The sequence below is a fragment of the Rana temporaria genome, chromosome 5 (genome assembly GCF_905171775.1).
Source record: "Rana temporaria chromosome 5, aRanTem1.1, whole genome shotgun sequence".
Classification (NCBI taxonomy): Eukaryota; Metazoa; Chordata; class Amphibia; order Anura; family Ranidae; genus Rana; species Rana temporaria.
The window spans coordinates 213295027-213312100 of NC_053493.1; the positions used below are offsets into that span (position 1 = coordinate 213295027).

The 17074-nt window shown below is 41.1% G+C and overlaps 1 protein-coding gene across 2 annotated transcripts in view; it reads left to right on the forward strand.

Annotated features, from left to right (window-relative positions):
* The window catches only part of LOC120940587 (unconventional myosin-X-like), a 298063-nt gene that overhangs the window by 168897 nt on the left and 112092 nt on the right, over positions 1-17074 (forward strand). For both annotated transcript variants that reach the window (XM_040353533.1, XM_040353534.1), the window contains 6 exons: positions 1517-1530; positions 1626-1710; positions 8162-8265; positions 11314-11443; positions 14234-14352; positions 16198-16344. In XM_040353533.1, coding sequence (XP_040209467.1) covers positions 1517-1530; positions 1626-1710; positions 8162-8265; positions 11314-11443; positions 14234-14352; positions 16198-16344 — 599 coding nt within the window. The remainder of the gene's footprint in view (positions 1-1516; positions 1531-1625; positions 1711-8161; positions 8266-11313; positions 11444-14233; positions 14353-16197; positions 16345-17074) is intronic.

Here is a 17074-nt window from a genome sequence, read left to right on the forward strand (position 1 = left end):
GTACAAGGGACACAGATCGGTCTCCTCTCTCCCCTGACAGGACGTGGAGCTCTGTGTTTACACACAGAGCTCCACGTCTTGTCCCTGTAGCCGCCGATTCCGAGTGCCTGGCGGACATCGCGACCGCCAGGCACGCGCATCGGCATCTCGGGGACGCGCGCGCCGCCGCCGGCGCGCTCGCGCGCCCCCCAGTGGCCGCAAGAATACAGGACGTCAATTGACGTCCTGTTGAATTTTCAGAGTCACCGTGGAGCCGTCATTTGACGATGGCCCGGTACTCTAGTGGTTAAAGAGTCCATCGTTATATTACAAAAAGTTTATAAATAAAATCTGCCCTGTGTGAAACAAATTATGTGTGGCAGCTTTTACATAAAGGTAGTATAACAACCCCCAAAAATCTTAATTTTTTTTTTAATAATGTGCAATTTACATAAGTCCATAACTGGAAATGTCCCAAGAATGTTGTTTACACAGCGAATCAGAAGATAGAAACAGATGAAAACATGCACTGCCTTCCAGTGTGAGTTCACTCTTCTAAAGTGCTCAATGGACCAATCACCATCTCCATGTGAAGTCAAAACTCACCAGGAAAAGGGCTGCCATATTTAACAGCAGATATATCAAATCTTCCCGGATCACGTGCAACAGTCCCATGTTCTGCATTCAATGACACCTTCAGATAGACTTGAACTAGGACAAATAAAGCACAACAGGATCCAAGGATACTCTCCAATTATTCTCCGGCTTTTAATTAAAATATCAGAAAAGAGCATTACAAATAGTAATCAAACAAAGACACTCACAATGATAGCTGTTGCTGACCCGGGATCACACAAGGGCTTGACGTCAGCACCAGAAACTCCGCCACTTGGGAGGGAGGTGCCATTAAATGAAGGACACTGGGGACTATTGCATGTGACCTGGGGAGATCTGACATGTGTCAGGGGGCTCTTGCTGTCATGGCAGCCCTTTGTTCTGGTGAGTTTTGACTTCACATGGAGATAGTGATTGGTTCCTTGAGCACTTTAGAAGAATGAACTCACACTGGAAGGTGGTGGATGTTTTCATATGTGAATATTGAATGCAGGACACTGGGGACTATTGCATGTGACCTGGGGAGATCTGACGTGTGTCAGGGGACTCTTGCTGTCATGGCAGCCCTTTGTTCTGGTGAGTTTTGACTTCACATGGAGATAGTGATTGGTTCCTTGAGCACTTTAGAAGAATGAACTCACACTGGAAGGTGGTGGATGTTTTCATATGTGAATATTGGCAATGGTATATGTCTACTTGTGCTGCTTGGTAAATAAAAGCAGATAGGCTGCAGATGTTTAATACATGATGTGGGTGTTCTTACAGCTGCTAGTATTTCAGGGTTTGATTGATTTTAAGGATTTTTTCTTCATAATATGCCCTGTATAAATCACTCCAAATGTATGTGCATCTTGTCAAAGCATGGCTTTTCATTTTGGATCATATGGTATTTATCTTTAACTCCAGTGTCTTTCTAACTAAGATTTATTAGAGAAGGTTAGTGAACTATTTTCATTCTTCATATGTCACCCCCCCCTCCGATTCTAAAATAACAGAGATTAAATGCATATTTTTATTTTTTTTGTTTGTAGAATCGTGTAGTACGACAGAATCCCAAGGAGAGGAATTACCACATATTCTATGCACTGCTGGAGGGGGCCGAGAAAGAGGAGAGAGGTACGTTTATTACAAGTCCTGTTCTTTGCAGCTTTACTTTAAAATGGTAATAAGCGCAACAACAAAATATTATATTGCAGCTTGCCAGTTTTTACATGTGATGGCTGCATTTGTTTTTTTTATTTTTATGTTTTCCCTTTATTTCCACCTGGTGATCAGGTTAGTAAGTCTGTTATTGTTCAACTTCCTTTAACAGACCAAACTGGCCCACAAAAGTGTTAGTTAGAGGGTTGAGACCATTTAATGCTGACAGGGGTGCTTACAGTGGTCAGCTTTTATTCATTTATGTAAAACCTTTATTCCCAAACAAAACAAAATGTTTCTGTTAGTGCTGGAGTTTGGCTTTAATTTGTTAGCCAAGTCCATCTAAATCTGCTAGTGCATCTAACACTACCCTCTCCCCAGACTGACAATGCTGCTGTCCAAAGGCATCTCTATGGCTCTTCCATTCACGGTGGAGACCCTAAGGCAGAAAATGTGTTACTGGACAGATCACCAAGTGGACCTGGACACTTCTTTTGCAAGGCCTTGTGTCTTCTTTGTGGTTACAAAATAGGACTCAGACAGTCTGCCATGCACATGAGGGACATGTGATATGGGGGTCTTTGTCATTTGGGAGAGACATCATCTCCTATCCACCACCTGCTCCAACTCAACCAGGTTTGCACTAGAGTTATCTTCTCAAGGTCCCTGTATCCCACAGTTTGTTCCTCTATGAGATACACCTGTCCTGCATTATCACCTAATGATGTACTGTCCCAACTCACACCTTCAGTGATAGCAGGCATCCACTTCAATCACTCCAGTTCAGCCAGAGGTTTGGTACAGCTCCATTTTCATGTCCTTGGGGTAATTAGTAATAACAGTCAATAATAAACAAATACTCTTCAGTTCATCAATATTACATGTCCTCTTGACATGGCAGTGTACCTTTCATAAGCTCGTATAGGGGTGCCTATCATGGGATAACAAGAATCAGATTAAATCCTTTAGTCCATCTTTTCTTACCACTGACCCACTGATCACTGGCTAAGCTCAAACCAAGAATTATATATGATCCTGCCAGAAAGGGTTTATGAACTCACCTCACTTTCTGAGAAGAGTCTAATGCCCCGTACACAAGATCCGAATTTCCAATGGCCTAAAATCCGATGGAATTTTTCATCGGAATTCCATTCAAGCTGTCTTGCATACACACTGTCAGACCAAATTCCGACCGTCCAAAATGCAGTGACGTAAAACACTATGACGAGTCGAGAAAAATGAAGTTCAATGCTCCCGAGCATGCGTCGACTTGATTCTGAGCATGCGTGGGTTTTTTCTCCATCGGAGTTGCACACAGACAATAGGAATTTCCTATCGTTTTTTCAATCGGAAAAAAATAAAACATGTTCTATTTCTAAACACCAATAGAAAAAAGTCAGATGGGGCCCACACACAATCGGAATTTCCGATTGTGTGTACGTGGCATTAGAAAGGTTCACCCCTAAAGGGGCAGTAAATTACAAGCATGCATGCCAAGTCAGGAATGCCAGAGTCAGGTCATAGCTTCTACCATGCATACTTGTTTAAGTCCAAGCAATTGCATCTTTCAGAAAGGGAGGTCAGCAATGTGAGCTTCCACATTAGTACAGTCGTCCTTTAGGAAGATGTAAAAAAGAAAGGGTGTCCTTTGTTTCTACCTATTATGGCTGTAAAATTTTACTCCGCAACTGAATCAGTTTATCACACAATTTCCTGTATGCTAGCATCTAGCCAGCTGTTATGCTAATAGTTAGTGTATTCATGATTCAGAATTCCCTTTCTTCAATTCTGTAAACAATTACATAATTATTACAGTCCAAATTTCATAAACACATTCTTTTTACTTCATGAAGTATAGACCACTGCAGTACTTAATTTATATAACAAGCTGTTCACAATTGTTTTATATTATCAACTATTAAAAAGTATGGTCTTCAAAAAATGCATATAGTTTTGTTAGGGGATTTTTGTTCCTTCTTCTTTAAAGTCAATAATAAACTTTAATTCTCCACCCTGCAGGAAGCAATACATTTTAAGTAAACAGGAAAAGAAAAGCTCAAAAGTGCTTCTATACTGGGTACAGTAGTGAGAAACATGAAATGTTCTTCATATGTCAGCGTTAAAGTGGGTCTCTCAAGGGACTATTTTTCTCATCATTGGCGTCTTTGCTCAGCGCTGTGTTTGGGAAATTGAACTCCCTGCTGTGGCTTGATATCTTGCCAGTGATACATATCAAACTGTTTCCCTAAAGTGTAATTCCAGTCAAAACCTTACTAAGCTTAAAGTCTTATTAAACCCAGGACCTTTCATTCACTATATCTGGTCTCCCACAGTACACAGAACATGGACATTCAAAAGTTTTAGTAAATATAAACTGCTAAATACCTTTTCTCACCAGCAGTTACAGCAGTCTTGTGACTTCTTTCAGTGTCTGGTTAAAGCTTGTACAATACGTTTTTATTCTCCCCTGATTGTCCTATGAGGCTGCAGGACCCCTGGACAGTGCTGATTGGCCCGGTGCTGATCACATGCACTCTCCCAAGAAAAAAAAAGTTTGGTGTGTAGTAATACACACCAAACTGAGCATGTGCAGCTTGCCCCCAAGGCTCTGTTGTATCAGGAGATGGTTTGGGGACTGTGGAAGAAGGGGAGGATCAGTGAAGACAGGAACAAACAGCCTTTTTACACAATGCAGAGGATTAACTGTTTAGATTCAACAGTGAGGATAACAAGCATGCTTTACTGCATGCACAGACTGAATTTACTGTTGTGGGTTTAATAATAACTTAAATCTACTCCCACCACCATATTTAGGCCTATTCTATTTCCCTGTTAAATTAAATATGTTTATACTTACCTATTCTGGTCACATGGTCCCTCCAGGAGTGGCTTCAATGTAGAGGAGAGAGTAGCAACAACAGCTGCAGAGCCCGGAAAATTATGTCACCCATAGACTTACTATTTAGCTGAGGTTTTGACTGGATTTACCTTTTAAGTCAAACTCCCACCCATCATGACTTACTGGTGCACCTTCTCATGGAGGCCTAAGTGGTTGCACAGGTGAACATGAGGGTGTTTAGTGGATTATGTAGGATGTAGCACATCTTCCTTATTAGGCAAATTAAATGGTTCACTGCAAAGCAGCATCCTTAAAGGTTGAATGTAAAGTTTTGTTATTTTTTTTAAATAACAAACATGTGATACTTACCTCCTATGTGCAGTGGATTTGCACAGAGTAGCCCAGATCCTCTTCTTCTCGGGTCCCTTTTTACTGCTCCTGGCCCCTCCCTCCTGTCCAGTGCCTCCACAGCAAGCAGCTTGCTATAGGGGCACCCGAGCCCAGTCACAGCTCTGTGTGTCCATTCAGATACAGAGCTGCCATTTGGTCCCACCCCTCTCTCTCCCGATTGGCTAACTTTGATTAACAGCCACGGGAGCCAATGGCGCCGCTTCTGTGTCTCAGCCAATCAGGAGGGAGAGTCAGGGACAGCTGAGGGACTTGTGGACATTTCTGGACAGAGATGGGGCTCAGGTAAGTATCAGAGGGTGCTGGGGCAGCTGCTACACCCAGAAGGCTTTTTATCTTAATGTATTGAACGCATTAAGATAAAAAAAACCTTCTGCCTTTTTCAACTCCTTTAACCACTTAACCCCCGGACCATATTGCTGGTCAAAGACCAGAGCACTTTTTGCGATTCGGCACTGCGTCGCTTTAACTGACAATTGCGCGGTCGTGCGACGTGGCTCCCAAACAAAATTGGCGTAATTTTTTCCCCACAAATAGAGCTTTATTTTGGTGGTATTTGATCACCATATTTTTTACTTTTTGCTATAATAAATATCCCCCAAAAATATATAAAAAAAAATTCCTGGGAGCTGCGGTGGCACGACGCGATTGGCACTGCGCTGACAAGCCATTCACCTCTGCAGCTAGAGGTTCGGATCCCGGTCTCATCTACATGTAAATTGAGTTTGGTGGTCTCAGCCCGGCTCCCGGTGGGTGTGCTATGCGAGGTAAGCTTGCGCTTAGTACGCCCACCCCCCCTCCCACAAAAACCACCACACTTACACGCACTCAAAATTGGGTTAACATGCACGCACTTTGACCATGCGGTCTCTAAAAAGAGAGGCGAAGGACTAACGGGGCTGGTTGAGCGGGCTAGATCCTCTCACTCCCTTATAGGGAGTCCCTCTGCCCCGTTGGGCTTCAAAGCGGAGCAGGTAGGGCGGGCTGTGTGGGAGGACCCCCTCACACACCCACTATTGCCACCCGGGGCATGGAGAAAGGTGGCAAATTGCCTCTGGGGGAGGCCTGCCTACTCCCAACTCCTGCAGTACGGCTCCTCTCTCGAGTACACGCACAAAATACACTTTAAAAAAAAAAAAAAATCCTCAGTTTAGGCAGATGCGTATTCTTCTACATATTTTTCGTAAAAAAAAATCGCAATAAGCGTTTATTGATTGGTTTGCGCAAAAGTTATAGCGTTTACAAAATAGGGGGTATTTTTATGGCATTTTTATTAATATATTTTTTTTTTACTAGTAATGGCGGCGATCAGCCATTTTTTTCCGGTACTGCGACGTTATGGCAGACACTTCGGACACTTTTGACACATTTTTATAGCGATCAGTGCTATAAAAATGCATTGGATTACTATAAAAATGCCACTGGCAGTGCAGGGGTTAACACTAGGGGGCGAGAAAGGGGTTAAGAATGTTCCCTGGGTGTGTTCTAACTGTAGGGGGGTGGCCTCACTAGGGGAAATGACTGATCTTCTGTTTATACATTGTATGAACAAAAGACCAGCATTTCTCTCCCTGACCGGTCCCTGCTCTGTAACAAAAGATCGCGTGTGCCCGGCGGCGATCGCGCTCGCGGGAGTTGGGGGTGTGCACGCAAGAGCCGACATATAGCTACAGGCTCTCACGCAGGGGAGCCGACCTGCCGCCGTAAAATTACGGTGGTTGGTCGGCAAGTAGTTAAGTAAAGGCAAAACAATTTTTTTTTAGATTTGGATGAAGTGATGAGGGTTTAGAACCACTCTCAGGCTGTTATTGCTGTCTGTGCCCCCTTTCCAATTGTCCTGATAACAACAAATGTAAGCAAGGGTAATTCCAATTTTTGAGCTGGCACCAGAACAACAAGAGAAGCAAAATGTGCCTATGGGGATACCTGTTCCCATAATAAATGTCTAAAATTACATTTCCCTCACATTGGAAAGATATCCTCTTATTTTTTGTTGCGTTGACATGACAGGAAGTAAAGAAAACTCTCTCTAATGAGATACAGATGACAGCAGTTTTAATCCTCTCCTGCTCTTACCAAAATGGAAAAAAATTAAGCTTCCTTTGCCTCTCTTTCCACTCCAAATATGTTACACCTACCACTGCAGAATGCAGGAACCCAAAAGTCCGGTTACCTAAACATTAGTGTCTGAAATATCAAATTAACGGGAAGAGCAACCATGTAAAAAGTAAGGCACATTATTTTAACAGGTACCTGCTCCCACTTCTGCTCTGGGCCGCCTAGGCTACTCAAGCAGGAGCTTTCTTCTCCCCCTCCCTCCCTGCAATCTTATGGGACTCGTCACAGGTTGCCTGACCATTGAGGAGGCGTATTTGGACTGACGCATGTGCAGTGCACACCCGACTGTGAAGCCGTAAGCTGTCACAACCAGGCGCCCACACTTGTAATGCCAGCGCCGGGGAGAGCCAAGAGGGAGAAGTGAATCACTGAATCCTGGGACAGGTGAGTGTGTGTTTATTAAAAGTCAGCAGCTAAACTTTTTATACCTGCTGACTTTTAATAAACACAAAAACGACTAGAACTCTGCTTTAAAGTGAATGCGGGTTCACTTCACTGCACTTTAAAGCGGTTGTAAATGTCAGGATTTAATTTTTTTTACCCTGCAAGGTAAAACCATAGTATGCAGCGCACATTATGTTAAACTTATCTTAAAACAAAGCCCTCCAATGCCGAGATGTCAGAGCTGGAGGCCGCTTCCATCTTCACCGGTCTTGCTTCTGGGTTCACCGACTCCGGCTCTGTGACTGTCCGGAGACGTGATAATGTCACTCCCGCGCATGCATGCAGGGGCCACTGTTTATAGTACAGGGCTCTCACGGGTGGCCGCTCCTTCAGAGTGCATGCGCCAGTGATGTCACTGGCTGCATGTACAGTAAATATCTCCTAAATGGTGCACGTTTAGGAGATATTTACACTACCTTTAGGTAAGCCTCATTATAGGCTTACCTATAGGTAGAAGTCTTTCATGGAAGTTAACTTCCACTTTAATAAATCAATGTTTATGTGTGGGGCATGTTCATGTGTATTTGTACTGAAGTCTAACATTAGCATCACAGTAATTTGTATAACTGTTTTTACTTTTTACCTTAAATTTGCATTTGTTTTTTGTCTATTCCACAGAGGCATTTTATTTATTGCAAACAGAAAAATACCACTACTTGAATCAATCTGGATGTATCACAGATGAGACCATCAGTGACAAGGAAACATTTCAAGAAGTTAAAGTAAGACCCTTTCTGTTACTGTGAGCACATGACAAATATAACCTATTGTTTCTACCTTTGTCAGCTGGAAGGCTAAATTGTTCATTTACCCTGGGTATGCTATGGTGGGATTTTTACCAAAGCCTGTCACAATACATCAGAAAGAATACACCTGGCTTTTTTTGGGAAATAGACAAGTCATCCTGACTGGCAGATGTATGAAGAGTTGTCTGAACCAGGCAGACTTTTAGAATTTAAGCTTATTGCTGTAGTAGAGTAGTTTAAATAAAGTGTCATTCATGTTAGAATGTATAAAACGCCCTCTATGATTAAAGTCCGACTCTCACGATTTGGTACTTTCATAGATGAGTGCCTTAGTTGTCAGAAACAAGATGTGTACTTTATATTCAACTCAATACATCTGAAATCATTAGCAGAGAGAACAATTCAGAGAGGGCAAAATTGATTTGTTGTGGTTCAAAATCCAAAAGGAACCAGAAATTATATAAAATAGACATATATATATATATATATATATATATATATATATATACCAAATCTATCACACCAGGACTGGGCAAATGCATGCACAATTTGTGAACTTGCTTGTCCATTCTAGGAGCAGCTCCAGAAGGACCAGGGAATCTGTGAAATTATATAAATTAAATAAGAAAACATATTAAGTGATTTAGGAATTCATTATTTATCAAGTTTTGAAGGTTTGTACAATCCAGCCTGTTTAGCTCGTTCAGCACTTTTAGTATTGAATATACTTTTGTCAATTTTGAAAAAAAAAGTACAGAAATAGTTTTCCAAGGCCACTGCGGTATGAAAACACAAGAAAGTAAATACATAGATGTGCAGAAAATGAATATCTGTATCAAACAAACAACTGTTCAAAAGCATACCCAGCCCATACTTTTAACTACACTTTCCACTGAATCAGCTTCTTGGACATTTTTTTTTTTAGCCACTCTGTCCAAAAATGCTTGAGTTGTAGTTTACTAAATTTCACAAGACTGTTTCCTAACTTGTTTCAATGTATACTGTATATATAGCAGGACAGTGTGTTCTGTAAATGTCTTGGAATGTTAAATATGTGATTTATCTGGGAGAAAATAGATATATTATAAACAAAATGGAGTTTGGAGACATCCACGCTTCTTATATCCGATGAGGACAAATAATGAAATCCAGCAAAAGTATGATAATAAATAATTACACATTGTACATGGTGTGCTACAACTTTATTTAAGTAGCGTTTCAGATTGTGGGGTGGTTTCAAAAGAGATTACGCTTTATTTGATGGCTGTGCATTCCCTTTATACGTTTATTACCAAAGTTGCCATTAAAGGAAAACTATTATGGTGTGATTTCAATTTAATTTTAATTTACATGTGTTTTAATGTTTTTGTTTTTTTTACCTGGCATTATAATATTTATAATACATGAAAATTGAACACTTTCTTCTCTTTTTATCTTCCTCTCTTTTATACCTTCTGTTTACCCTTTTCTTCTTTTCTTTATGTCTTTTCTTCAGGTTCACTTAGCAATACCTTTAATTTACTCTTTATGATTCTACAACACTATTGGTATACGTTCCTATATGTTTTATAATAGTGATGATTCCTTATAACGTTTTTTTTTCTTATACGAATATTCTTGATAATTGTAAACTACCATAAGCCTGAGGCTTGTCTCATACTTGATTCTACCCTCTCTTGAATAATTGAAAAGAATAATCTTTGGCATTACTAATCCTATACAAGTTGTGCAATTTGCGTTATACAGTGGAGCTATTATCTCTTATTATACACTGACATGTTACTTTCATGTACTGCTTTTGAATTTGTCTTTGTCTTTATATTTTGTTAAATTTAAATAAACAAATTTGACAAGACAAGAAAATAGAAAACTATGGGGGTTATTTACTAAAGGCAAATCCACAAGTGCACTTGAAATTGCACTGAAAGTGCACTTGGAAGTGCAGTCGCTGTAGATCCGAGGGGGACATGCAAGGAAAATAAATAAACAGCATTTTAGCTTTCACATAATTGGATCTGCCTCTCAGATTTACAGCGACTGCACTTCCAAGTGCAATTTCAAGTGCACTTTGCACTTGTAGTTTGCACTTGTAGTGCAAAGTGGATTTGCCTTTCGTAAATATCCCCCTATGGGTTAGTTAAAAGGAAGAGATATGTCTCTGGGATGTGTCGCTGTTCTGTGTAAACAGGCTATATTTACCAGACCATCAGATTTTTTGGAAGCTGGCCATACATTGTACAATTCCTTAATATGAGTTCAAAACCGAAACTAACACTTTCAATTTGTATGCAATGAGGCAGTATCCTTGCACTACATATTTGAAGGTGAAGGTAATTGAATAAGAAAATTGTATAATGTATTTCCAGTTTAAATCCTGACCATAATAAGGAAAGAAATTATGTATCATGAAAGTGTGAACAATCCATTAACCAATGCTGATATGCTTACAATCCACTTTTATTGTTTGTAAGTTTTTTTCTTTTATCATGGATATGAAAGGTATGAACCACAAAGTGACCCTATGTAAATCAAAAGTATTACTCTTTATTTTAACTGTATAAGTCACTGGCTGTGGTACACCCCTTGAAATTGTTGCAATGTGTGTGTGTGAAGCTGGGGGTTGAAGATTTACATATAGCACAAAGAAAACCTTTGGCTGCTTGCTGTGTGGCTAGAAATACGTATTAATGAATTATTACACATATGATGAACGGACATATTCATGTTAAGCAAAGCAACTAATTTTGCTTCTTTTAAAAAAAATATACATATATATAATTTTTTGTAATGTACCTTAAATTAGGGGACTAAAAGACCGTGTGGTTCACAATTGTGGCATTACAGAGAGAGTTCTTTCGTGAATTGTATCTTACATATTTTAAATATATATTCAATTGTGCAAATAAATATTTTCTAACCAAGGCTTCATAAATGTTTACAAGTTGGATAATTAAAAAAGCAAGTCAACATTTTTGTAACTGTCTTTGTACCATTCATTGCATTTAAGTTTCCATTTGCTTGCAGACTGCCATGAAAGTTATGAAGTTTACCTCTGAGAATGTTCGGGAGGTTCTTAGGTTGCTTGCTGGAATTTTGCACCTGGGAAACATAGAATTCATAACGGCTGGTGGTGCTCAGATCTGCAAAAAGACGGGTAAACACACATCCTATTATTTTAAGTTTAAATGACCTGTGTACTGTTTTAGCTATAATGAGTAACTCATGTGCTTTATCCCAAACCTCTAGTGTTCTAATTTATCACTGTATTAGTCAGAAAAGCACAAAGTAACAACATCAGGAACGAAAAGCTGCAAAAGGAAAACAAGTTCAGGCCTAGGAATGTGGGTTCAGAATATTCATTCAGATACCAGATTCTATACATATAGAAAATAATTATAAGAACTGCACCTTATAGAGATTTGTTATAAATAATATACACTATAGGATAACATTGTGCATTATTGTCAATGTAGAATTGCATGACTAAATTGGTTTCTAGCTATAGTCCAGTAAGCTTTCGTTTACATTAGCTATTTTATTTATTACAGTACATTTACATGTAAAGCTAAAAAAAAAAAAATCATTTTGGAGATTGAGGAAATCTCCCATTGGGCAGTTCCCACAAAAAAAAAGGAGATTTCTGATCTGCTCAAAATGTTGGATTTTCCCTCCCTTTCTGTCCTAGTAAAAATGCTCACCGAGACGGACTAAGAGTAAATCTTCCTAACATGGACAAACTCTTCCCTACTCAAGCCAAAGCTAAATGCAAAAATGGTGATCTCACACCAGCTATACTCTTTTTACCAGCATTCTTTAGCCACTCCCATCACTGTTGCACCTAATATTTCTAGTTTTGGGTAAGATGTGACTTTCTTTCATGTGACAGTGCTCAGGTCTAGCAGTCACATGCTAGGCATGAGCACTGTAACACAGTCAGGGGGTGTCATTACTGTTTAGCTTATCATTGAATACCTTTGATTTCAGTGCCTCCCGCAGTAAAGACTGGACTTTGCAAGAGAGCACTTGTAAAGCTAGTACAACTGGGGTGGGGTTTTTTTCTGGCACTTTGCCCTGCTTTGGCTTTAAAGTGGAGTTCAACCCAAAAGTCTCCCCCCCTCCGGTGCCACCTTTGGCACCTTTCTCGGGGGGAGAGCTGCCTTTTCCCTGCTGCGAATTACGTCAGCAGCTCGGCTCCCGCCTCCTCCTTCCCCAGCTACCAGGCCAGTAGGAGAGCGCAGTGGTGCCTTGCGCATGCGCAGTAGGGACTCGGCATGAAGCCATATTGCTTCACTTCTGGGTTCCCTTACCCACAATGGCGGCAACAGCACCCGACAGCTGATGGAAACATCAGCTGCAGTGCTGTCATCGCTGGACTCCAGGACTGGTAAGTGTCCTATTATTAAAAGTCAGCAGCTACAGTATGTGTAGCTGCTGGCTTTTAATTTTTACAGGGGTGGGAGGACCTCTGCTTTAAGCTGAGATGAAATGCTTTTTTTTTCAATATATGCTTATGATATTATCATATTAAACTGAATAAAAATGTTTAGCATGTAAAATGAATGTGATTATATAATAAATATGTTTAACATTTATGGCCAATATCGTGTTTCACCCGAAAATAAGACCAGGTCTTATATTAATTTTGGCTACAAAATATGCATTGGACATTCAGCTCAAGAGATAGCATCCCTGTAATCCCCAAAATAAACCCTAGTTAAAGTCCTTTTAAAATCATTGAATCCACTCTGTAAATAGATTATATAATGTTCAGTGTGCGTCTTTATGTAACATTGTAGAAAAGACCCTATTTACAGTGCCGCTGAGCGCTCACATGACCTGCCAGAGCTCTGCATCCCTCTCCTGGCACCGCTGAGGGAGATCCCCGCTGACATCAGCCCTGCTCCGAGCACTGCAGAGGGCGGGGCCGCTGACGTCAGCCAGGAGGAGAAGTGGAGAGCTCCGACAGGCCACATGAGTGCCCAGCGGTGCTGTAAATAAGAAATTTTCTACAATAATGTTACATAAAGACACACACTGGACATTATGGCCCAGATTCACAAATCACTTACGCCGACGTATCTTGAGATACGCCACGTAAGTGTAACTATGCGCCGTCGTATCTGTGCGTCGTGCCCACAATCTGTGATACGCCTAAAAATAGGCTTCCTACGACCGACGTAACTTGCCTACGGCGTCGTAGCATATTTACGCTGGGCACATTTTCCGCTCCCATTGATTTTCTATGCACATATGCAAATGAGGGAGATACGCCGATTCACAAACGTAGTTGCGCCCGGCGCATAATATACACAGTTATTCCCCATATAGGAGGTGCAACTCATGCAAAGGTATGGACCAGGGAACACAAGCCGTCGTATCTTTTGTCGTTTACGTTGTACGTGAATATGACTAGGCGCATGCGCCGTTCATTTTAAGTATTTCTATGGCGCTTGGCCCATTATTTGCATGGGGTCACGCTTCATTAGCATGGCTCACGCCCACTTCCACCTACGCTGGCTTACGCCGAGGAAACCCAGTGTAGATTTGAGAGCGAGTGGGAGCACTGGCTTCCTGAATACTGTGCTTGCCTCTCTGCGCTGCGTCGGCGTATCGTATATTTGATACGCTACGCCGGCATAAATATGCGCCAATGTATTTGAATCCGGGCCTATATATATATAACTAGGGCTTATTTTCGGGTAGGGCTTATATTGCAGCCATCCTAAAAAATCGAAATAGGTCTTATTTTCAGAGAAACTCAGTAGTTATTTGCTGAGTTGATTCCAGGTACCAATGTACCCCCCCCCCCCCACCTAAATGAGTAAACAAACTGATCTTTTTAGCATGGATGTAGTGGGGAGAAATTCAATTCTGAACGTATTTGCTTTTGGCTTGTGTATCTGTGAACGCTATATGATTACAATCAACTTTTTTATATTTTCAGCACTGGGGAGAACTGCTGAGTTGCTGGGGCTGGACCCAGAGCAACTAACAGAAGCACTGACCCATAGATCCATGATCCTCAGGGGAGAAGAGATCTCCACACCACTCAGTGTAGAGCAGGCAAGTGTACAGCACACTCTACTATAGTGTCAGAAAAAAAAGTAATTAAATTTTATAGAAAAAAAATGACAGCATGAATATGAAAATGGGAGCCGATACTATTTTGCTAAATCGCTAATTCAAGTGTTTTGTATGTAAAGTATCCTCATGACCCTTAGAATAGTAATGTGAAATAAACACATATTTTATGTTCCTATAATTCTACCTGTTAGAACCCACATAGAAAATATTTTATGAATTGTTCTGTTCTGTGTCCACTCCTCTTCCTCTTCAGCATGCCATAGCTGAGTTGGCCCAAACCAGCTTCTATAATGCAGACCTTTATTATGGTTTATTTGAGCTATGCTGTCACCTTAATGAGTTCTAACCTATCCCTAAAGCCTCGTACACACGACCGAGAAACTCGACGGGCGAAGCACATAGTTTTGCTCGTCGAGTTCCTTGTTAGGCTGTCGAGAATCTCGGCGAACCAAATTTCCCCATTCCCATTGAGGAAAAAGAAGACATGCTCTCTTTTTGGCTCGACGAGATCCTCGACAGTTTCCTCGTCGAAAAGTGTACACACGACCGCTTTCCTCGGCAAGTTTCTTGCTGGTTTTTGCCGAGAAACTCGGTCGTGTGTACGAGGCCTTACTGTTAAGACTATTGTAGCACTTAAACCACCCACACCCCATATCTTAGCACTTAACCAAACTTCTAAAATAAACCCTAAAACTTAACCTGCTCCTTAAACTGAACTCTTTCCAGAAAGGGTATCTAAATAGTGGTTTTCAAAGGCTGAAATCATGCAGACTTTTTCTGGTTAGGCCCCGTACACACGACCAGTTTCCTCGGCAGAATTCAGCTTCCGACCGAGTTTCTGGCTGAATTCTGCCGAGGAAACTGGTCGTGTGTACACTTTCGGCCGAGGAAGCCGACGAGGACCTCGGCGAGGAAATAGAGAACATGTTCTCTATTTCCTCGTTGTTCTATGGGAGCTCTCGTCCCGCCGAGCTCCTCGGCGGCTTCAGGGCTGAACTGGCCAAGGAACTCGATGTGTTTGGCACGTCGAGTTCCTCGGCCGTGTGTACGAGGCCATAGAATTGATTACCTTTGCCATTGCCTAAGATGAACTGTCTCCATTAAAATAGTTGTGGGTATGGAGTGCAGTTTTCCTTTATTTGTTTCATGCGTGTACAACGTAACATTTAACTTAAACCTCAAAATCAACACTTAATTTGCAGTCTCAAGCCTCGTACACACACTCGGTTTTCTCGGCAAGAACCAGAATCTCGAGCGGCATGAGATTGTTGTTTTTCCCCGACGAGATTCTTGGCAAGAATCTCTTGCCACCCGGGTGTACACACAGAGATTTCAAAAGAACCGCGGTTCTTTTGAAAGGCAAGACCGTGGTGACGTCATCGCGTATGATGAGCATGCGCTCGTCACATTCGATGCCGTCGCCGCCATCTTGCTTCACCCTACCTATGCCGTGGAAGCTACTGCGCATGCATCAAAGTCATTTCGAGCATGCGCGGGTTTCCATTGCGACAGGTTAGTATGCACACTCTCGGGTTTCTTGCCGGGAAACAGGCCGACAAGAATCCCGACGAGAAAATAGAGACCAGGATCTCTATTTTTCTTGTTGAGATTCTGGCCAGATTTTCAGACGAGAAACCTGAAAGCCTCGTACACACGCTCGGCTTTACTCGGCAGGAAAGCTCTGCCAGCAGTTTTCCTGCTGGTTCTTGACGAGAAAACCGAGTGTGTGTACGAGGCTTTACTCTAAAATTATTTTGGTATTTTACATCTAAGCTCAACTAAGTGGAAAAATATATAAATTTACATGTTTTTTTTACATCTAAGGCTTTAGATAGCAGAGATTCCGTGGCCATGGCACTCTACTCACAGTGTTTTGCATGGGTAATAAAGAAGATTAATAGCCGGATAAAAGGAAAAGATGATTTTAAATCAATTGGTGTTCTGGATATCTTTGGATTCGAAAATTTTGAGGTAATGCATGTCTGTGGATTGTATATTTGAGATTTTTACAGCCCAACTCTGCGCAGAAAAAAATTCATAAAAATGTGTTCAATAGAAAAATACAAGCCACTTTGTGGGCAGCAAATGCTTTTGCAAATTACCATGTAAAAGTGTGACATTATCACTGTGCTGCATATAGCCTGTGCAAGAGAGTGAGCAGCAGTGATTGTTTTTATCTTATTAAACTCCTGCACAGAGGCATAGTACAGAAGTTGTTTCATGCTGGATTTCTGTACAGGTCTGGATGAAATACACAAAGGACTTTAGGATTCCAGTAGGAAATCACATGGCTTTTGTATCTAGACAATATTTCCTTCGTCCAGAGTTCAGCTTTAAATACTAGCCATTTAAATACTAGCAATGCATTGACAAGAGTGTAAACATTTTGAGATTGATTTACTAAAGGCAAATAGACTGCTTTTTGCAAAGTGCAGATGCAGTTGCTCCAGAGATTTTTTTCCTCCTTGTACGTAATTGGGTATTCTTTGCAAAGTGAAGCTTTACATTACTTACTAAGCTCATTATCAACTGCACTTGCAGAGTGCACAGTCTGTATGCCTTTAGTAAATCAACCCCTTTTCTCTATGTATCTGGACATCAGTTCTTTAATCTCCAGGATTCAATGCTGCTTCTTCTACATATTCTACCTAAGCTTGCCATAGATGGATCAAACTTTGTCTGGTTCAGCAGGGAACAGCCA